This window comes from Myodes glareolus, chromosome 21, assembly GCF_982192425.1.
Source record: "Myodes glareolus chromosome 21, mMyoGla1.1, whole genome shotgun sequence".
Classification (NCBI taxonomy): domain Eukaryota; kingdom Metazoa; phylum Chordata; class Mammalia; order Rodentia; family Cricetidae; genus Myodes; species Myodes glareolus.
The window spans coordinates 37403469-37427849 of record NC_142046.1 but is presented as its reverse complement, the minus strand read 5'-3'; the positions used below and the strand labels follow the sequence as shown (position 1 = coordinate 37427849).

The window sequence follows — 24381 nt, the reverse complement described above, 5'->3', positions numbered from 1 at the left end:
TATCTTCCCCTACTTCCTGCTCAAATGGAGCTTTTGTTTATTTGTTTGTTTTTTAATCTTTTTTATTGCTTTATAAATAATACCATTCAAAATTTCCACCTCCTCCCCTCCTCCCATTTTCCTCCCACTCCCCCATTCACCTTCCCCTCTCCCCTCCAATCCTAAAAGAGGGCAAGATACCCTGCACTGTGGGAAGTCCAAGGCCCTCCTCTCTCCTTCCAGGACTAGGAAAGTGTGCATCCAAACAGACTACGGTCCTTTGTTTTGGTTTTTGCTTTGTTTTTGAGGAAAGGTTTCACTGTAGCTTTGGTTCTTGTAGACCAGGCTGGCCTCGAATTCACAGAGATTTGCCTGCCTCTGCCTCCCGAGTGCTGGGATCAAATGGAATTTAATCACCAAAAAGTTTTCAAATATCCTACATTCCATTTTTTTATTGCTAAAAGTGTGTAGATTTTATATTTAATCTTCATTAATTTTTTTCCCACTGGAACCCTGTTACTGACTTTTCAATAATTTATTTGTTCAGAGATTTTTTCCTTTTCTTTACTTGAAAGCAGAACAATATGATTTTGTCATAACTTTTCACAAATCCATTCAATTGGTCAATTTATTTATATCTTTTATTTTGTTAGTATTGAGATTTAAATTGACTGTTTTTTAAACTTTCAGTGAAAATTATATTTCTGTGATGAAATCCACTTAAAGGTATTGTTTTTAATTTGAAAGATTAGCTGATAAAGTTTTATAAGCTTTTTTAAAATCCATGTTCACAAGTGACATTGCTTTGTACTGTAATAATTTATTTAAATTCTTGAAAATATTTGTGTTGAAACCTATGTATTCCAATAGAAATCTTTGATAAAATTTACCATCAGTGTTTTCTGACTATAGAGTTCGGGTCTAAAAAATATTCCCTATGCTGCACATATTTCTTTACTAGATGTGAGACTAATGTGTTGATTTCCAATGTGCTTTAACACTTTTACTTTTAAGGAAATTGCCTCTTTTTATCATTTCCTAGGGTAAAATGTATAAGAATGGTTTGGATAGTACAGAATTATACAATTGGAATTATATAATTAATTCTATACTGTCCAAACTATTTTTACACATTTTTTATAACTCAAAAATATATTGTTATGTCTACTTTCTCTTTCGCACCATTGGTATTATTTGTCAGCTCCCTGTTTTCCACAATTTCATAAAGAAATTTTTCAATTTTTCTAAAGAAACAGACTTTTGCTCCCAACACGGTTCTTAAAAATTTTACGCTTTTATTATTAATTCAACTTAGCTTTCACCCTTATTATTTCTTATCATGTGGGGATCTTGGGAGACACTATATGTGTGTTGCATATTCGGGTATTGATGGGCTTTTTATATGCATTCTCTCATGACAAGATCTTATGGAAAGATCATTATTAAATGATGCTCAGCAATGATGTGGATTGTGCAAAGCTGAAAGGCTTATGAGCATATTTCAAGAGATGACTTCTAGGATGCAATTCACCTGTGGGGAAAAAAACTGTATCCATAATTTATCACCATACTTCAAGAGATGACGTCTAAGATACATTTCATCCATGGGAAACAGTATATTCAAAACAGTATCCATAATTCATTTTGTCTTTTTTTTAACATATAAGGTATTGCTCTGTCTTCTCCATGAATACACTAAAACTTTGGAAATGTACTAAGTTATTCCAACTTTTCTCCAAAGATAGTACTAGAGCTTAGTTTTGGGCCCAGGATCCTTAACTTTCAAAACAAACTTCCAAGCAATAGTCTATCACGGCTTGTAGGAAGGTCCTTCTGGTAGTGCGTTCTCAGACTGTCTTCCTAAAACAGCCTAGCAGATTCAACAACTGGCAGATATTTCCATTGTCACATGTACAAAATGACACATAGTATGAGTACCACTGATTTTGTGTTGTTATTACCGTGTCATGTGCTTTTGTTTATGAGATGCAAAGAATTTTGGCAGCAAAATGTGTTGGTTGGGTAACATGCTAATAAAATGACCACAGGAAGAGAGCTGACACTTTTACAATAATTCAGATTTCATTAATTTATCATTTATTCCCCACTCAGGTTTCCTTCTATAAAATCTACAAATCTATAAACTGCAAAATCTCAACCCCTTACCACCTTCCAACAATTAACAGTTCATTGCCCTCATCCTGTCTGTGATTACTTTCTTAAACACTAATGGCTAATATACAATTATACTTTATTGATCATGTGTATCATCAATGCCCTACTAAAATATAAATTCCACAAGACCATCAAGCTTATCATTTCATCAATAAATTCAGATGAAAATAATTCATTTATTAGTTTATCCTTAAGATTTTGTTATGTCTGTGACATGTACAGTTTAGTGGGGAGAAAGATCGGGAACTAGATTTTTGCTGAGGTATTAGAATTGCCCTCTAGCTAATCTCACATGCTGGATACACATTTTTCTACCACAAGAGGGATCATTCAAAGAAAGAAATCACAGATGAGGCAACCATAGTGGAAATCTGGAAAGAAAATGCATTTATGTGATAGCCTTATCCTTTCTTTAGGTAACTCTTCAGTCTGTTACATTGTGGCTGAGGATGTAGTGCAGGACACACAGCAACAGAACTTGTGATCACAGAATGTTAGCTTTGATTCTTGGCAATCCTATTCTCAAATTCTACCAACACCAGAAGACATACCATTATACTGTGGCAAGGAATTTTATTTTCTTCTTCAAAGTTATCTTGTGATGCTTTACCACTGTGTCTAAACTGATTGTTCCTAAGGAGATAGATGCATTTTTCCTGTGAAGTCTATAACTTTATCTAACTTTATTAGCAATCTAGATATTGCTAATGTCTGCAATATCTAGATTATCTCCATAATCATCATGAACAAAGTGATACCACAATGAAAAATAAAAGACAATTGGCAATGCATTCCTTTCTTTTGTTTTAAATTTCCTTAAGCCTTTCCAGTATATGGAAACTATTATGTTTCAAATTTCAATATTTCTAATGTTTTACTTAGAGTGTTAACTGAAAACTCCAATACTACAAAACCACACAAGCATTACTATGATAGTCACTTCTTCAGCTGAGTTGAATGGACTTGTTCACATGAAATTATTTGACATATATAAGAAACAATATCAATTATTCTTGTCAATAACACCTATGTCTTATATTAATGCTGCACCTTTAGAACAAGAAAACATATATAAAATATGTAACCTGGATAGTCAATCAGGGTTTTAGCAAATATCACAATATATTCTGAGAGCAATGAACAGACAAATTGGGAGTGGTGGTGTGGCGCTTAAAGTAATAATGTCTGAAACCTTTGAAAACAGTCACTAGTATATTCTTTAATTTGTTAATATCCCTAAGTAGTTGAGCACAGAATCTACTGTCATTTTTCAGGGTTCTGATTATTCGTAAGGCCCCCAGTTACCTTCCATCTGCTTTCCTGATATCTGCATGATTCCTTTTACACATGTGTAACTCTGTCATATTTCCTGATCAGGCTTTTCCTAATAATCCCATTAGTCATGTAGACTTTTGAACAGGTCATTCAGTCTCCCTCAACTGTGGAAGTCATGTAATCAAAGTAAGAGGGGAGCTATAGGTAGATAACCAGCCTAAGATGTTGAACAGAGATAATGAACACCTTAGGAAGGTGAAGAACACAGAGAAGGATAAACAATTGGGTCAGCAGTAACTGAACTGTTGCTCTGCTGATTATTTTCCTCACACAATGCCAGAAAAATCTGTGAATAAGTACTTACAGACTTTTATTATTTTCTTCTAAAAATAAATGCAAAAGTCTTTTTTGTTTATTAATGTTTTCCCTCCCTTTCTTTCCTATTTCTATTTGTTTGCTTGTTTGCTTGTTTGGGTCATTTCTTATTTTTATCATTCATGATATATTAAATGAGTCTGTCTCCAAATGTCTTCAATGTTTCTGCAAAAAACTTTTACATAATCCCATTGGTAAAAAGACAGTTTTAATCATGGTTCTAATCTTTTATTGACAAGTCACACATAATATAAATATATAAAGAAATAAAATACTCTAATTACGGTCATGATAATCACCTGACTTATAGACATATGTAATGAAAAAAGTCAATTCTATTGCTTTTAAAACATCTCAACTACCTCAAACAAACTAAGTTCTACATTAAAAATTGAAAATTGATTCAATAATTTTATGAAAATCTTTAAAAATGCTTTTGCATATTTTCTTATTTTATTTTATCTTATCTTTGTGTATGTTTGTGTGTGTGTGTATGTGTATATGTCTGTGTGTTTGCACCACATGTGCCTGGTGCCTGCATAGTTGGGAGATGATGAGAGATGTTCAAAACTAAAGTTATAGATGATTGTAATGTACCATGGGGGTGCTGGGAATTAAATCTGAATCCACTTGTACAGTCTACAAGAACAGCAAGTACTTTTAAGCATCACAACATCTTTCTAATCCCCCAAGTTTGAACAATTTCTTACATAGTATTACATATTTTTGTGTTAGTGGAAAACAAACTTACAAATTGAAGTTCAAAACTAATTTTCAACTGATTACATTAATGTGTTCAAACTCTGTTCATTTAATTTTACGGATGATTTTGTTAAAAATGCTACTGCTGTAAGTGCTTTATATTGAATTTTATTAAGGAATAGTTAGTCTTATTAAAATAGTTCTTTTTAAATAATATGTGTGGTTGAAGTTAGATATGTGAAATCTCTTTTCTACTTCCTTGAATAAAGATACAGTTGGAGGTTGTATTTCCAATTTTGCCTATAAAATGATAAATGATCTGATAAAAGCTTTGACCTCAAATCTCATCTATTTGAAAGTTCTTCTATCAAGTAAATTAATATTTTTCAAATAGATATAATAAACACTAATGTTTGTGGTTGCAAAAGCAGTAATGCTTCTTGAAGAATTATCAAAATTCTTTGACCACAGTTGATCTTAAAGTTCCTTAAGAACAAATTCATGCAGCATTTGCAATTAAGGTCACATAAACACTTCCAATTATCAGGTAAAGAACACCAGATTGGTTGATGGAGAAATGCTTCAATCAGAAATTGAAGCCACTCTGCTCTAACGAGGGAAAACCGCAACGCATTCTGACTATACATGAAAATGATTTGGAAAATGTAAATTCAACATAATTCCAAATTTAACAATAAACATGGCATGCAATAGGATTCTAGTAAAAGTTTTAAATAAACACACATTGACCAAATGATCAGTAATTTTCATCACTTAAGAAAAATTGACAGTAAGTTATTGAGTGTGATAGGTGCATGCTACCACATACGATGTTCAGAGTTTAAAAACAAAGAAAAATTCAATTACCCTAAAAGACATTTCAAGATTCTCTCCACCCCAGATATCCATTCCTGCATCGTATGTTCCTATCTCTTCAAAGTAGTTTCTGTCAATAGAAAATAGGCCACCAGCCATAGTAGGGGTCCTAGTTGAAAACAAAACAAAAAGAAAAGAATATGTTTTGAAATCAATGTATGGAGTTTAATATTACTACAGCAAAAAGTTTTGACATCTTAAATACTAAAATACTCCTCAGAAATTCATTGGAAACACAATGTCAAAGTGTGAAAGCATTTAAAAATTTTAAATTGCATCTGTATTTCACACGTCTACAAAACATCTTTAAATTATTTTTTTTAATTATAGATGATAAAACAGAAACATAGAAGAAACACTGTCCACTTAAAATTGACACTTCTACAAACCCTGAGACAGAGCAAGGTCAAGGTGCTGCCTTTTACATAGTCTTCAAAGAGATTGCCTGATCTCAAAGACACGAGCTGTGATCTTGGCCACAGAATTACAAATCATATTAGTGTAAAGTTGAGAATGTGCTTTCTCTATGGAAAAAGGTCCATTTCCTATCTCAATTCAAAAGTACAAACTGCTATGAAAATGTCTGCAGAAAGCATCTAATGTTGGCTATAACATCATTTTAAACAAAGAGGGGCTTTTATATATAATTGTTTATTATTCATTGGATACTTTTAAGATAAAATTGTCAAAATCAAATGATACAGACAAATCTCACACACTACTCAGAAATTTAAAGGGTTTTTAACATGGATTCTAAAATTTCCTATCTACAAATAATTTTTTATTTGGCTCCCATGTTCAAAATTCCTCAATAAGAACTAAAATATCAAATCTGGCCAAAGAAACAGGTAGGTTACTGTAGATCTTCACCATCCCTCCACTCCTCCACATCCAAATCCCCAGTCTCTTCCCTAGGTTTACATCCAACCATGCACCACTTCATCCATCTTCAATGGATCATCTAAATCATGCCCTTCTAATTACCCTTACTACATTGATGACTTCACTGAAGTTCCAAAGCTAACAGACACTCCCGAGGAACGCACAAATAATTCAGGTGAGGGAATCAGGTAGGCTAAATGGAGATCTTCATCTCTCTCTCAGCTATTCCATGTCCAATTCCTGAATCTCATTCGAAGAGATTCATAACTGACCATCTACTTTGATTTCTCTTCACTTTCTCACTATTACTAGGGCACTAAGCAAATCCTTGTGGAAAAACCTACTTTCTTCCCTTCCATTGGTTACATATAGCAAGAGCCCAGAAGAATTTCCCACCGAACAACACACAACCAACACACTCGCCTAAGAAGCAAAGAGGGAAAAACAAATAAAAATAAAAACCCAAAAAACAATCAAACAAAGCAATGGAACAAAATACCTACCCCAAAAGACAAAACCAGATACCGAAACCTAGATAAGAATCTTCCCAGACCCAGATGCCTAGACTTGAGCATAAAAATACAAGTAGGAAAATGCACCTCTCCTGGAGCCCAGCAACCCTGGCACAGTAGTCTCAGAAAATTGTTAAGCACAAGAAAAAAAACCATAAAATAGCATTTATGGAAAAGATAGAGGTTCTTAAAGAGAAAGTGAATGAATCCCTTAAAGAAATGTATGACATACCAAAGTATCAGTAGGTGGGAGGGAAAAATAAAAAGTAGTTCAAGGTTTCAAATTAGGAATCAAATCAACAAATAAAACCCACACTGAGGGAAGTCTAGAAATGAAAGTTAGGAACTCTCAGAGGAATCTCAGAGTCAAGTTTCACTAAAAGAATACAAGAGATGGAACAAAGAAACTCAGAAGTAAAAAAAAGGAGAATATATGGACATCTCAGTCAGAAAAAAAAGTTAAATAGAGAAGAATCCTGCCAGATCATCCAGGAAATCTGAGACAATATGAAAAGACCAATGCTCAGAATAATAGGAATAGAGGAAGGAAGAAAGATCAAATGACAGAAAATATTTTCAACAATTCATAATAGAAAATACCCATACCCTAAAAAAGTAAGTACCTATCAAGTACAAGAAACATACAGAATACTAAATAGACTTCACAAGAAAATAAAGCCCCCTCCCCACAAAATAAATAAAAACACTAAATACACAGATTGAAGAAAGAATATAAAATGTTGGAAGGGAAAAAAATCAGGTAACATATAAAGGAAGACCTATTAGAATTATAATTGACTTCTCAGTGGAGACTCTAAAAGACAGATGGGTCTGAACAAATATTTTGCAAACTCTAAAAGACAACAGACAATACCATCCTACTATAACCAACAAAACTTTCAATCACTATAATTGGAGAAAACAAGATATTCCAAGAAAAAAAAAGTGAAATTTAACCAGTATCTTTCAATACAATACCAAAGAGGTTAACTGTATACAGGAAAAGACAAGGAATAAATAATACAAGACCAGCAAATCAAAATGTGTATGCACACACACACACACACATACACACACACATGCATGTGTGCACATACTTCCTCACTTCCTCACTCACATCACCACCACCGTCACCAACACTACTACCACCACCACAACAAAATAACATGAATAAACATCACTGCTTATTGATATCGTTCAACATCAGTGGTTTAAATTTCCAAATAAAAGACACAGACTAGCTGAATGAATTAAATGCAAGATCCAGTCTTCTGATACATTCAAGAAACAGACATCAACGTCAAGGATAGAAATCATCTCAGGATAAAAGGATGGAAAAAAAAACATTATTCTAAGCAAATGGATTTTAAAAGCAAGCTGGTCTAGCCATTTTAATATCTGAGAAAATAGAATACGAATGAAAACAAGTCAGAAGAGATAGGGAAGGACACTGTATATGCATCCAAGAAAAATCCACTAAGAGGAAATTTCAATGCTTATCTACGTTACAAACACAAGGGCCATCCAGTTTATAAAAGAAACATTATTATGGCTTAAAACACATACTGACCTTCATACACCTATCGAGGGGTACTTCAATATCCAACCCTCAGTAAGAGATAGGTCATCCAGACAGAAATTAAACACAGAAATGCTAAATCTAACAAATATTAAAAAGCAAATGAACCTAACACATTTACAGAAAATATCGCCCAGACACAAAATAATATACCTTCTTCTCAAAATCTCATTAAACATTTTCCAAAACTGACCACATACTCAGACATAGCAAAGTCTCCACAGATACAAGAAGACTGCAATAACACGCTGTATCCTGTCTGACCATCACAGACTACAAGTTGCATGATAGCAAATGAGAAACTCAAACAGCAATCCAGCCACAAACACTTGGATCAAAAATGGTGTCCTATTTACAAGTTGTAGCAGAGCAATGGTGACCCACAATTTGTGCATGTAACCAACCAATTTCTAATTTGAGTTAAGGCCCACTCCAGGAGATGGAAGTAACATCCTACATTGCTAGGGTGAACCAAAACTAGGTATCCCAGGGATCTAGAATAAAACCAAATACTAGCATACTTTAAAACAAAGCCACAATAAAATCATTACTAAGACAGTCTCTTCTACTCATAGATCAATGCCTTACTCAACTACCATCAGCAAAGCTTCCTCCTGAAGCACATAAAAAAATTATGATACATAGTTCCACAGCCAAGCATTATTCAATGGGGAGAGATGTTGGAGCTCTCAGCCCCAAATGGGAAGTCTCATCAAATTCCTCCCCTCAGGGTTCAGGGAACACTGTGGAGGAAGAGAAAGAAAGTTTAAGAGCCAGAAGGGATAGAGGACACCAAGAATACAAGACCTTAGAGTTGAAAGGAGAAATGAACACATGCTTCAATCCCTAACCCAGAAGCAATTTGCATTTTATAACCACTTATAAGTGAAAACTTAGCTTTGTTCAATAGAATCTCACTAGGAAGGCTTCATACCCAGCAGTAGTTGGTCAAACAAAATATAAACTTCATAGTGTCTTTGGAGGTGACTTGTCTCACATATCATGTCATGGATTTTTCTTCATAATTTTAAATCTCTTATTTTTACATATTTATATGTTTTTCTTTTTACCCTATGCATTTTTGCATATATGTTATAACTTCCAGTTTAGTGTCTTTATGGGATTCTTGAGTGTGTAAGCAAATGAGTTTCTATTTATTGTGCCTTCTCTTGGGCTTTTTCCATTTTGTTTGCTTTGTCTAAGTCAGATGTGTTACTTCTTGTTTTATCTTATATTTACTATACTGAACAACTAAAATATCATGCTCAGTTTATATAGATTTAATTAGCTTTATATTATTAATGAAGACAGTGGTTCATGAATAAACTATATCTTTCTTTTAAGGAATAGAAAATGAATACACAGAGACAATTTGCCTATTCTCTAATAGAACTACCCTGGCAAAAAAAGTTTGAATGTAACCAGGGAACAGTAGCTCCAGCCTCTATTGCACAGAACCAACATCAGGTTTGTCTTTTAATATTTAATTAATTTGGGGCTACTTCTCAGTTTTACACTCACGAAGTCCTGAAACTCACCAAGTGATAAGATTGGAGGCATGGGCCATTACAGTTAGTTATGTGATATCTTTCAGACACAATTCTCATACTTGGTTATTATTCACCATAAACTGAGGCTACATTGACATGGATTTGGTAGAGAATGGTACTGTGGAGAGTTCCCTGCTCATTCTAATTCTCTGCCAAAGCAATGAGGTAGTGAAAAAGTAATTTAAATTTGGAATACACATACTTATTTTGTGAGATTTGTCAGAGCAAACCAACAATATTCATTGTTTTTTAGAAATTATATTCCCCTCTGCTAAAGATTATGCTAATGTTTTCTAACTAAATGGCGTAATTGGTTGTAAAACTGCCTAATAATGTTGCAGGTGGACATCAAGCATCTTGCAAAACTATTTCTCCTGTGTTTTCATGATTTTATATTCAGGTATTGAGCTGTACATCAGTTGCAGTAGTTTCAACTTGATGGTCTTGAAGCTGTTTTGCTTTGTCTACTCTTCCTGGGTTCCTATCATTGACTTCCTGAGTTGTAGTATGAGACTTTAACAAAGCTAAACAGATGGTGATTATGAAGTGGAGGTAATGTCACCTGACTGGTCCTTGGGAAATCTATGATCATAGCTATACAAGGTACTATAGTACTACAGAGTATATTTCATACAATTAGGGACAAAAAGTGATTCAATTATCCCATCATTAAGCAACAAGATACTTAAAAATGTTAAGTGATGCATTTTTAATAATCAGGTGAGAGGCCATCTACTTAGCTTCTTCTTCATAAAGTGCTAATGCATTTAATTGTGTGCATTAAATTTCATCTTGTAGTTGATCATCTTTCCTATAAATGTGTGAGAAAAACAGAATAGATAAAAATAAACCATCTGTAGCTATAAGAATGAATCAAATAACTTTCACTTATCTGGAATGGTAGGACACAGAAACAAAATATAATTCCTAAATATAATCTTATAATTTCTGAAGACAGAAATTCTCAGAGAGATTTGATTTATACTTGAATTATTAGTTCATTTGAATAGTTTGCCTCGTAATATTAAATAACTATAAACATTGTCCATGTTGTTTAGCATGTTCGTCCTTTGTTAACTGCTTTAAAATATCACAAATGAGCTATGTATTCAAGTACGTGCACTTTAAGTGTTCAATGCCTGGAAAATGAAAAATCTGATCACCATTTAATTGGCTGAAATAATTTACTTTCCAAGGTACATCCATATAGTAATGAAATCACCAACCAAAGCCAGCAACATGGGCTGGGTAATAATCATCCAAATGACTGTAAACACTACAAATTGTATGGCTAGATGAAGAAAAATTGAGATACTACATGCAAAAGAGTACACTGCCTAGCACTCAATAAACCATTAATAAGTTTAGTATGTTAGCTAATGTTTCCTTGCTCACATTGTTATTGATAGTAATTGCCATCCTCTGTTCATATTTAAGATTCCTAAGTTAACCTACAATCTCACAAGAGTAACCTCTTTGGGGGATTTTTTCCTTCATCTTCCCGTACCCTTTATAGTGTTCTGCCACATGTGAGAAGTACTGACTTTGTGTGTGCCCTTGTTTTGAGTAAGTCAATACTTTCTTCACTGCAATGTGCCTGAGAAAGTTGTAATTCTGAAGAGACCCAGAGAAGACCTGTAAAAATAGTGACATGAGCCAACTGGTTCTTAAATTCCAAGCTATAGACTTCGTATTTGATACACAAGCCAACTGTTTGTGCTATATATCTTATATTCAAGTGTATTTTTTAAAATTTGAATTGCTCTTAATTATCTAGGGATTAATGCAATTCACAGAACCCGTCCCCAGTCAATAAGCACGAATGCCCTCATGGTCTCCATGGATATATTTATGGACCTTCCTCATACCTTCTTATTTCTCCATACCTCTCTTATTTCTCAAGCAAATAAATTTGATTTTCTCTTACCAGTTAATATATACGCCATGACCTCAGCTAGCTATCCTGACTACAACTGGCCTTTGTTCATTTCTTGTTGAATTTCTGTTTCTGGCCATAGATTCCTAGATTGTACCTCTGAGCTTACAAACCTGCCCAGCTGAAGTCTATATTGAACCAAAGTAATCTTCACTCCATCTCAGAACTCTTTCATATGAAGAATTGACATTTCCTAGGCCTCACTGGAAACCACAACGAAAGGATGCTTTCAGAATAATCCCTTGATTCCCGTTCACCTCTGTGATCTGTTTCCTGCCACTGCAATAAGTTCTTTCCAAAGGGTCCCCATTGATTCTGAAGTCAGGCAGTCTTTCCTTAACTGTTTGCTCTGAGACCATTTAACACCATTCATCAGTCTATCTGCTTGAAATCCTTTCTACAGCTGGCTCTCATTGAGTTTTCTACAGAGGTTTCTGCCTCTACTCTTTTTATGATCATTTTTGATAGTCCTTCCACGTTCTCATCTGGCTTCAGTTTGATTGTAGGTAAGCGCTTAGACTAGCATATGTCTCTTATGTAAAACACAGCATTACAGTTTTGTCTGTGTATTCACTTAATAACTATCATGCCTTAGATGATCTGTGCACTTCTTAGGGTTTCCCTGAGTGCTGGTCTCATTCTATGTTCTTTAGTTTTGTGAGTTCTTTTATCATTTGCTTTTAACGGTGAAACTGATGTCTAATCTGTGTTTTCTCACTTCCTCCCTTGCACTAAATGCATTTTTCAATTCCTCACTTCATGTTTACCTAAAAAAATTCCTGTAGGATAATACAATGTAAAAACAATATGTTTTAGATTTTTAAGGTTAAATCTGTTTTAATGATGCTGCAGTGCTGAACTTTCCAAGTGTTTTATTTTATTAAATAATCAAATATGGTGGCTTTGTTTGATTCAGTGCTTCAGAAATCAGATGGAAACTAAATGTTGTTTCTCCTTCCTTTTTCACACTGTAAAATGTATCCAGATGAAAGAAAGCAAGAAAAGACACAGGCCCTTTCTCTTGAAACTGATGTTAAATATTGGATGTAATTTAAAAGTATTACAGACAAAGCAAGTGCTGTGGGATATTGTATAGCCTAACAATTGTCTTTGATTGGTTTCATAGAGTTGTCTTTGGCTCTAAAGAAGATATTGCTAATTTTAGAAGGGTTTATCTGGCTAAGACACTAGGCAAGAAATCTACTCAGCCCTTAGGTGGTTGAAAACCAATTCCAGTGCTGTTTTAGAGGTTAAAATATTGTGTGCATAAGCCTCTTTTGTGGGTAAAGAAATCATTTCCTAAAAAGCCTGGAACTTGAATATTTTGTCTTATTCTTAAAAGCCTCACTTCTAATACAGAAATATCCTGCCTTTTTCTTATCTCTATTTTTTCTATAATACTCATAATTTGGTATCCAAATCTCCAAAGGGATGCTTCATACTTGATGGAAATGGCTTTATTACTGTTGCTGTCATACTTTCACTTCATACTTGAGGTGTCAAAATGAGCAACAGGGCTGACTGGAATCAGTTGATTTCAAATGCTTTGACAACTATAGCAGCATTAAGTAAATAAATCTCATACGGTTTAAAGAATTACACAAAAAAATTGTATACCACCTTCTTTATTCTCACTTCAATACACTGTAATAAAAAAACTCATAAATGTCCTTTAACTATCAGGAAATAAGAAAATACAAACACTTTTTTTTCTGTAAAGAATATGGTTTAAACGGTTCTACTGAAGATGGATTGCTTACAATCTTTCCAAACCATATATATTAGACTTGGAGAATGCAAGAATGGTGCCAGCGCAACAATCAATGGTTAGTCTTTTTTTTTCATTTAAAAAAGACTAACCAAATTTTTGCTTAAATTTTTGACATTCCCTCTGTTTTTGTTTTGATAGTGTGTTGCCTAAAGATATACTACGTTTTGTTTCTATCTAGTTCTGGTTTTCTCAAATTTAATATTTAGATGGACTGAAAAAGTATCAACTGGAATTTCTAATGGGCTAGAAAAATACACTATTATTTAGTATAAGAATGTGTTCTCAGTAAGCTAAAAGGCCCACTTCACCCCCAAACCCACCCATTCCCTGCAACCTCAGAGGAAGTCTGAAGCACAGGCTGCAACTACACACAGCATATCAAGAGGTGAGTGATAAGTCAGTCACCTGGGCACCCTATTCCCCAGTCCACTGGTAATAGGGCCAAAATCAATAAAATAGAAACAAAGAAAACAATACAGAGAATCAGTGAAACAAAGAGCTTGTTCTTTGAGAAAATCAACACAGTAGAGAAATCATTATCCAAACTAATCAAAAGGCAGAGAGAGAGAGCATCCAAACTAACATCAGAAATAAAAAGAGAGACATAACAACAGACATTGAGGAAATCCAGAGAATCATTAGGTAGGCCGTACTACAAAAACCTGTACTCCACAAAGTTAAAAATTGTAAAAGAATTGGACAATTTTCTGGATAGGTACCAGATACCAAAATTAAATAAAGATCCATTGAACAATTTAAATCGGCCTATAACCTGCAAAGAAATAGAAGCTGTCATAAAGTTACCCCCCAAAAAGCCCAGTGTAGAATTTTACCAGAATTTTAAAGAAGAGTGATTACCTATTACTTATGCTCCTCAAACTGTTCCACATAATAGAAACAGAAAGAATATTGTCAGTTCTTCTTACAAGGCTATATTTACCCTGATACCAAAACCACATACACACTAAACCAAAAAGAGATTTACAAACCAATCTTACTTATTATGAACATTGATGTGAAAATACTCAACAAAATATAAGCAAATTGAATCCAAGAAAACATCAAAAAATCATCCACCATGGTCAAATTGGCTTTATTCCAGAGATGCAGGGATGATTGAACATACAAAAAAATCAGGAACGTAATCAACTAAATAAATAAACTAAAAGAAATCATATGATCGTCTCATTAGATTCTGAAAAAGCATTGACAAAATCCAACACCCCTTCATGATAAAGTTTTTGGAGAGATTAGGAATACAAGGGACATGTCTAAGGAACATTTCTAAACATAATAAAAACAATATACAACAAGCCAACAGTCAACATCAAATTAAATGGAGAGAAACTCAAAGTGATTCCACCAAAATCAGGTGTAAGACAAGAATGACTACTCTCTCCATATATATCCAACATAGTTCTTGAAGTTCTATCTTAATCTATAAGACAACAAAAGGAGCTCAAACATAAACAAATTGTAAAGTAAAAAGTCAAACTTTTGCTATTAGCAGAAGATATGATCATATATATAACTGGCCCCACAATTGCTATCAGAAAAAAAAAACAAAATTCTACAACTTATAAACACCTTCAGTAATGTGACAGGATACAAGCTCAACTCAAAAAAATCAGTAGCCCTCTTCTCTACAAATGGTAAAAAAGTTGAGAAAGATTCAGAGAAATATCACCATTTACAATAGCCACAAATAATGTAATATATTTTGGAGTAATACGAACCAAAAAAGTGAAAAACCTGTTTATCAAGAAAGTTTAGCCTTTAAAGAAAAAAAATTGAAGAAAGTGTAAGAAAATGGAAAGATCTTCCATGCTCTTAGATAGGTAGCATCAATATACTGAAAATAGCAATCCTAACAAAATCCATTTACAGATTCAATGCATTCCTCTTCAAAATCTCAACACAATTCTTCACAGACCTTAAAAGAATAATACCCAAATTCATATAGAAAAACAAAACAAAATAAAAGCTCATGATAGCCTAAACAATCCTGTATAATAATGGAACTTCTGGAGGTATCACCATCTCTGAAATCAAGCACTATTATAGAGCTACAGTAATGAAAACAGCTTGGTATTGGCATAGAAATGACAGGGTGATCAATGGATCAAATTGAAGACTCTGATATTAGTCTACACACCTATGAGCACCTTATTTTTGACAGAGAAGATAAAATTATACAATAGAAAAAAGAAAGCATTTTCAACAAATTATACTGGCATAACTGGATGTCAACATGTAGAAGAATGTAAATAGATCCCGACTTATCCCTATGCACAAAACTCAAGTTCAAATGGATTAAAGACCTCAAAATAAATCTGACTACACTGAACCTGATATAAGGGAAAGTGTGAAATAGCCTCCATTGCATGGGTACAGGAGAACACTTCCTAAATATAACACTAGTTTCATAGACACTGAGAGGAACAATAAATAAATGGGACATCCTGAAACTTAGAAGCTCTGTAAAACAAAGGGCATAATCAATAAGACAAAAAGCAACATATTAAATGGGAAAAAATCTTTACCAACCCCACATCAGACAGAGAACTTATCACCAAAATGTAAAAGGAACTCAAAAAATTGGACATCAACATACCAAATAATCCAATAAAAATGTGGGTACAGAAGTAAACAGATGAATCTTAAATAGTTGAAAGACACTTAAGAAAATGTTTAAGATCCTTTGCTATCAGGGAAATAGAAATCAAAACAACTTTGAGATGCCATCTTACACCTGTCAGAATGGTTAAGATCAAAAACACCAATGACAGCTTATGCTGGAGGGGATGTGGAGTAAGGGGAACACTGCTCTATTGCTGGTGGTAATGCAAACATGTACAACCACTCTGGAAACCAGTATGGCAGTTTCACAGAAAATTGGGAATCAATCTACTGAAAGACCCAGCAATATCACTTTTTGGCATATACCTATAGGGTGCTCAACCATACTGCAAGGATATTTGTTCAACTATGTTCATAGCAGCACTATTCATAATAGCCAAATAGCTAGATGACCCTCAACAGAAGAATGGATAAAGAAAATGTGGTATATTTACACAATGAAGTACTAGTCAACATTTTAAAAAAATGACATCTTGAAATTTGCATGCAAATGGACAGAACTAGAAAAAAAAAAGATTCTAAGTGAGGTAGCTCAGTCCCAGAAAAATGAGCATGGACCCACACATAGGTAAATACTAGCTATAAAGCAAGGTTAAGGAGTCTACAGTCCCTGAACCCAAAGAAGATAAGTAACAAGGAGAACTCTAAAAGAAACACACATAGATTCTCCTGGGGAGGGAAAATAGACAAAATCTCCTGAGAAAAATGGGAGCATGGGGGTGGGCGGAGAAAGAAAGAATGAAAAGGAGGACTGAGGGAGAAAAGGAAGGGGAAGGAGAACTAGAAGGATAGGAATGGTCAAGATTGGGAAAGGAAAGAGATAGAGAAAAAAAAGAGAGAGATCTTGACTGAGGGAGCCGTTAAAGAGCTAACAAGAGAAATTCCCAGGAATCGACAAGGATGACTCCAGCTAAGTCTCTAAGATATAGTAGAGAAGATGCCTAAAGTGGTCTTGCGCTGCAGTCAGACTGATGACTATCTTCAATGTCACCATATAACTTACCTCCAGTAACTAATGGAAGCAGATGCAGAGAACCATAGTGGAGCAACGGTATGAGCTCTAAAAGTCCAGTTGAAAAGAAGGAGGAGTGAGAATATGAGCAGAGATCAAGACCATGATGGGGACACCCACTGGAACAGCTTTCCTGAGCTAAGGGAAGCCTTCCATCTCAGGCCTGACAGCAAAGGAACCACCCTAAGACCAAACTAGGCCCACTGAATGTTAGTGACAGTTATTTGGCTGGGACAGACTGTGGAGACACTAGCAGTGGGACCAGAATTTATCCCTACTGCTTGTTCTGGCTTTCCAGAACCCAATCTCTAAGAAGAGATACCTTGCTCAGGCTAGATATAGTGGGGTGGCCTTCAGTCTTGCCACAAATCAATGTGCTAGACTTTATTGATTCCCCATGGAAAGCCCTATCCTCTCTAAAGAGAGGATGGGGGTTGGGATGGGACATGGGAGAGGAAGAAAATGGAAGGAGCAGGAAGAGGTTATGAAGTGAGAAATGGATTTGGCATGTAAAATGAGAAAAAATAGTTTTTTAAAAAAATAAAATAAAATAAATGTTTTCTCCATTGACGATTTCGCAGAACATAGTATGGACTTTTAAGTACTTAAACAAAGGAAACTGGAAAATGAAGTGTCAGAATGACAAAACTAGGACGAGAAAACAAGATAAAATGAGTTTTAAGCAAACTGTAGGTTAAAGAAAGGTGTAACAAAAAGTCAAAAGGTGTAACTCAGGGACAGGGCACTTAGAGGCGAGGCACATCGGTCATTTAGTCCATTGTTTTCTTAGTACGCATAAAGTCCTGGATTCCATTCCTGCATAAAATCAGATATAAAGCACATGCCATGAATAATGCTAGTACTGGGTAGGTGGAAGCAGAAAGTTCATAATAAACTTCAAAATATGTTCAGCTAAATAATAAATTAAAAATCATCATGAGATAAATGAGACTTTTCCCCAAACAAAACAAAACAGAAAACAGATAAAATTTGAAGACAAAAAGAATCTTCAATAATTTTTGTTACGTAGATTAGGGTATGAGCTAAATAAATGAAATAATAGTACTTACTAAAGTTTCTTTAAAAAACAAAAAATAAACAAACACCAACATTAATGACATAAAATACTAATGAATAGTATGAAAAATTTAAACTATGCAAAAATACATTTGAAGAGTCACTCTGGAAGAAAACTCGATACTGAAGGAGGTGGAGCCTGTTTAGTCTTATGCCTTCTTATGCACTTAGACACTTGCACATTGACTATGTAATGCATGCATGTCCCAATATCAGGCATAAGTTTAAAATACAGCTTACTTCTGTCAAAATTATTTCTCGTTTAATACTCTCTGTAACTTTAATTCCTTACATGACTTAGGCATGAATGAAAAAATAATTTTCATTTTTAAACTCAAAAAATACCAGATTATTTACAAATATATCTTCTATGTACATTGCTTCTCCCACAGCACACCAAAATGCTATAGAGAAAGTAGCTGAGACAATTTTCTATGATAGCCTGGGAGTCATAATCTAAGGTATAATAATCATGCTATCAAATGTATTTGTTATATTTTAGACAAAATTCTAATATAATAAAGAGTATTGTATATCAGATAAATGTTAATAATAAAATATATAAAAGTAAGTAAACTATGTCCTGAATAAAAGCCAATTATGAAATCTTGGTGTGTGATTCATCATGAGAACAAGAATTAAACAAATATCTAAAGCTCTTTGCTTACTCTCAGAATACACTTGGCAGAGTAGTGGATGCAAGAATGAAAGAAATAATGTTAAGAATATTAATAGCAACAAAATGGGAGGTATAATGTGGAGAGTGCAAAGTTAATAGATGATAAATAATCAGCAAGTCTCCTATAAAGTAATATAATCTAATGAGTGAGAAATTAAAGTAAAAACAAGTATCTTTATAACTATTTACTGAGGGTCAAATAGAGATCATAATTAAAATACTAATGCAGCCACTAAGATTTAACCAAGGTTTTTTTTAAGAAATATACACTGCTATAATATTAACATAGCTAACTTCTATACACCCACAATCAATCTGCAAGTACTGACCTCTTGCTTCATCCACAATATGCAAGACCAATATTGAACAGTAAATTGCTCTGCAGCAGGAGATTGCCACAAGTGTTTGGATGTGCAGAGTCTAACACTGTGGCCAGAAGCTGCGTGCAACTACATTTTCACACAAAATCATATTTAAGTCAATACCGAAATCAAATCACCTCAAATCTCATGTGCTAGAGAGAAAGTGACTAACATATTTCAGTGACTGCTGGTTTTAATTGTCAACTAGACCCAGTTTTCACGGAGTCTCAGTGAGAGTTTGAGAAGATCAGTCTGTCCTCTGAGCACAATTGGGGGAAATTATCTAAAGTGTCTCAGTAGATGTGGGAAGAACCAGTCTCAACTTGTACAGCACCATTCGGAAGTTCAGGACCCCGGACTTCATGAGAGCAGAGAAATCTAGATGAGAAAATGCCTGCCTTCCTTTCTCTCTTCTCTCTACTGTGATGTGAAGAGCTGCTTCATTTTCTGATTTTCTTGACTCACCTGCTATAATGGACTGTAACCTGAAATTGCAAACTGGAAGAAACCCCGTCTATTCTAAGCTGCCTTTTGTCAAGGTATTTTATCACCAAAACCAAAATTGAAATAAGATAGTCCCCAGTTTGATGTGGCTATCTTTATTAAGAAGCAGTTTTGCTAGTTTGCTATTTTGTTGAGTAATACATAAATGCATATTCATATGATTAATGTGCTCAATGTCTTTTAAACTCAGTCACTTTCAGGAAGTAGACTCCAAATTGAATGTCACAAACTTAAAGACCATAACCATAGTGAATTATGTTAATTAAACATATTTCTCTCACCTACGTTTGAGACAGACAGAAGTGCTAAACTCTATTCCTCCAAGCACAAGAAAGATGATAAATGACAACCAGTCCACAGGCTTAGAGTCAGAGACACAATCATAGGACTTACAAGGACAATACTAGGTTCCTGTGCCTTTTATATACAGACGTTTCTACTCAGCTCCCTTCAGCAAGGCTGCAGCATTGCGCCAAGAGTTTTTGATCGTCACAAGTGCCAAATTTTGTCTTAGATATCTCATTTCAAAATCGGTAATTTAATGCAAGTATGAACCACTAAACCTAAGCAAACAGAAAACATTTAGAGATGCTTTTTGGCACATAGGTTCCTATATCATGCTCTCTTGCTTAAAAATGTGGTCACTGCCTTGTACAGACAGCTGAAATGCTAAATGCTTTCAAAGAACTTTACTGATTAAAGAAAACTAAGTAATCCCAAACTTATGTTTATATACCTCTTCTTTTTACAACTAAAAATACTAGGCTCAATGTACAGTACATTCAGAATAATATAGTGTGGTATAGTATTGTAATTATACATTTTATTATTACTATGATTGAGTTTAGATCACAAGTTCAAATTGATACACTATGATTGCAATTGCATACTTTTATTACTGAGTGATGATGAGTCAATTATAGTGACTACAAAGTTTTGTCATAAGAGACATTTTAAATTAAGCATTCTTCTTCAGACAACTAAAACCTCAAATCTACTTTGATCTCTTTAAGTATTCAGAGTTCTGCTGATCAAGTGGGGAAAAGATCTATCTTCAGTACATAGAATAATTTATCTGTTTGCATGAGTGTGACAAAAATGGTCGCATCTCTGAGTAATAAATGAGAAACACAAAGTTCACAGCGCAGCTCTGCTGATGAAAATTACCTGCCTGCTGCCACAACGGTGCTCATGAATTAATTAACCTTTTGCCATAAGAATCTCCAACCTTCAGCAGACACTGAGGTTTCTCCATTCCTTTCATTACTTTAGAAAATAAAATAATTTTCAGTAAGTTTAAAAAAAGAAATAAAAGAAATAAATTGGATTGGTTCTCATAGCATTTCACCAAAATTACACAAAGTGTGGCTAAAATACAGTGTGTTGAATGAGTCAACTTTTATTTTAGTTTGCAAAATATGAAGACAATGACTGCTTCTCTTTTCACTTTTTACTTTTATGAATGAGATCAGTTCATCACTACTAGTAGCGTTGGCTTCCTTAATTTTTACCTTTCCAATTGCGATAATAAAGTTAATAAACTATGCTTTCACAAATGTACTTTCGGTAAGCTTTGAAAAACACATGTTTATACAAACGTCATTTTCAATTGAATAAATACATTAAGAGTATTTGGGTGTCGCTGTGCAGTGTTTTGATCATTTTCACTTGGGACCAAAACTTAAAAATTATCTAGGTTCAATAAAACTAGAATATGGGATGAGAGGATAGTTAATAAATGAGAGTTGTTATGTTTTCTCAACTTTAATGCAGTGGACAATAAAGATGGGTAGATGTGAGCATTATAAAGCTAGATGCTAGATTATAATTCTTCACAGTGACAGGTCTTTAGGCAACTATCACAGGCCACACTTAATTTTTTCTTGCTTTGATAGTATATCTCTTAAAAACTGTTAACACTATTTACTATTTAATTTTTCAGCAACATATAATTAGAGCTATCTCTTCTACCACAAATTTTTTGTTTATTTGTTTTGAGATAGAGTTTCTCTGTGTAACATCCTTGGCTGCCCTGGAGCTAGCTCTTGTAGACAAAGGCTGGCCTTTAACTTACAAAATTCTGCCTGTCTCTGCTTCCCTAGTGCTGGGATTAAAGGTGTGTGCTGTCACTGCTGCTTCTACCACCCAATTTTTTATTTTAATTAAAGGCATCATAAAATTAGGAAGTAATCTCACCCCAACACAAGGCCATTTTTAAATTAGGGTTTATATGTATGCTATTTATGAAGATTAATATTTTCCTTTCTTTCAAGAAAAAAAGTGATTTGCTAAGTTCATTTTTAAAGAGATGATCTAGTCTACTACTGCTCTAAATATTTTTAGACAATCAACATTTGATTGCAGGCAAGAAACCTAAAATAGGGTAGAGATATTTTGGTGTTACTTAAATGATTAATTGTGTAGAAAATTGTAATAGATATACATTTCAAAAATACGAGTAAGATGTATTTTACTCACCAATATTTCAAATTAAGTAGCTGTTTAACTTGGACCAAAAAAGGCTCTTTTAACATTTTAACTCAGGATATTTTTTTCACTTGACTATTTTATGATTATAAAGGAAGGTGGTTTTTAAGGGATTAATTTAGAATAATTGCCAAAGCATTTTGGTCATTTCATGTTTGAGAATACTTCTATCATAATATGCATTTTATATTTACTTGAAATATCAAGACATTCAGAAATCATATAGAAATTGCATTTGACAATGGGAAACTAGGGTAGAAGACAAAGACAAGACTTGCTGTCTTTATTTGAACAAAGCACCTGGATTAAGACAATGACAGTATACCAGAACCCTAAGGCGTCTAAACACACCTAGCATTTATAGCAACACACAAGTTTGCCCATGACAATTTTACCCATAACAGAATTGTCACTCATTCTTATACGATTGCATAAAAGGTGAAAATGTACATAGATAACAAATATTTCTAAGGATCTTTAAACACTGAGATCAGATTTATAATATCCTTTGGTTAAGGGAAGAATAAGAATACGACTAGTTGGGAAGTAATGATCTACATACCTGACAGGTAATGTTCTGTCTCCTTTCCTTCGATCCATTTCTCTTTGAGGAACAGGATACCATCGGAAATTTAGTTTCCAGTTAAAACCACCATAAGTCATATCTGACCCAGCCATGTATTCAAAGGTATCATCACTAATAACATCAATGATGGGGCACACAACTGTTTTCCTATAGAAAATAAAAACCAATTCATATATAAATAATAATTTACATTAGCTTCTTCAAGTTGGTTTTAGATGATATGATTACAATTAATTATTTTTATGACTTTACTATGTCTTTATTTTTATTTTATCCTTTTTCTCTGCTGAAACATTTCTTCTAACATCACCTTTTCCCCCTCACTTTTACCTCAAAGCTGTGATGTGAAATCTAGTCAAATATTTTAATTGACCGTCAAGCTGACTTTAAAATGCATCCTACGTATTAACTCAGCAAGGTGAACATGGTCTATTTCTCATAAACCTCCATCCAGAGCATGGTTAATTGAGATGCTCTGATACTATACATCATTTTAGCTATAACCCACTGAGAAGCAATTGCATAGATAGATAGAAATGGATAATAGAAAACTGGATCTGGAGGTTTGCATATTAAATATATTAAGTTAATTTAAAGAGTACAGGAAAACTCGGCACAGAGAAAGTTCCTTTTAGGAAGAACAAGCAAAATCAATTAAAAGCATGATCTATAGGTACCAGTAAACAGTTTATGTAGAGGGCACAAGGGCACTGACAACTTTTTCAGCATGCTGTCGGAGAACTAACAGTCTGTCATTGTCTTAATCCAGGTGCTTTGTTAAAGACAGCAGCTCTTTGTGGTCTAGCCTACTTTCCTATAATAAACGAATAGTCAAGATGTTTACGGTTCTTGTGAGCTTATTTAGGGTAAGAATGTTTCACTTAGTTATTTTCCTGGGTTCATTGTTTTATCTATGTCTTGGCTTCTAATCATTTTTGGCTTCTTGTGGTTTTAGCGGTTCACTACAGAACCAAGAGTTCAAGTCTACTCAAGTGGCATTAATTGTAGCTAAGTTTGAAGAACAGAGTGATTGTATGCATTCTAAGTCACCCAGAGGTGGGGAAAGCCAAACAGGACTTCAATTACATCTTTTTTGGTAACTGCAATATTACCATCACTTATTGTCAAGAAAGTCTAATGTGCCACACAATTGTCGATCGTCTGAATTTCTCTGAAATCAATAAGCTTCATTTACCCTTTGAAAAGCTTCTTGGTGTATCTGGAGACAACCAAATCATGGTGTTTTTACTTACTGAATTTTACTGTCTTGTTATGACAATATTAAAACCAGGAGAAAGACTCATTGTGTACAAATACAATGCAAATGAATTGTTAGAAAAAAATAGAAGGCTTATGCATGGCTATAATGAAACACTATATTAACAAAGTATTATATTAAATATAAAATGCATGTTTAAAAGA

General features: G+C 34.0%; 1 protein-coding gene across 6 annotated transcripts in view; it reads right to left on the bottom strand.

Annotated features, from left to right (window-relative positions):
• Positions 1–24381, bottom strand: part of Galnt13 (polypeptide N-acetylgalactosaminyltransferase 13) — a 560713-nt gene that overhangs the window by 202568 nt on the left and 333764 nt on the right. For all 6 annotated transcript variants that reach the window (XM_085681127.2, XM_085681123.2, XM_085681120.2 and 3 more), the window contains 2 exons: positions 22936–23106; positions 5374–5491 (listed from right to left, as the gene is read on the bottom strand). In XM_085681127.2, coding sequence (XP_085537253.1) covers positions 5374–5491; positions 22936–23106 — 289 coding nt within the window. The remainder of the gene's footprint in view (positions 1–5373; positions 5492–22935; positions 23107–24381) is intronic.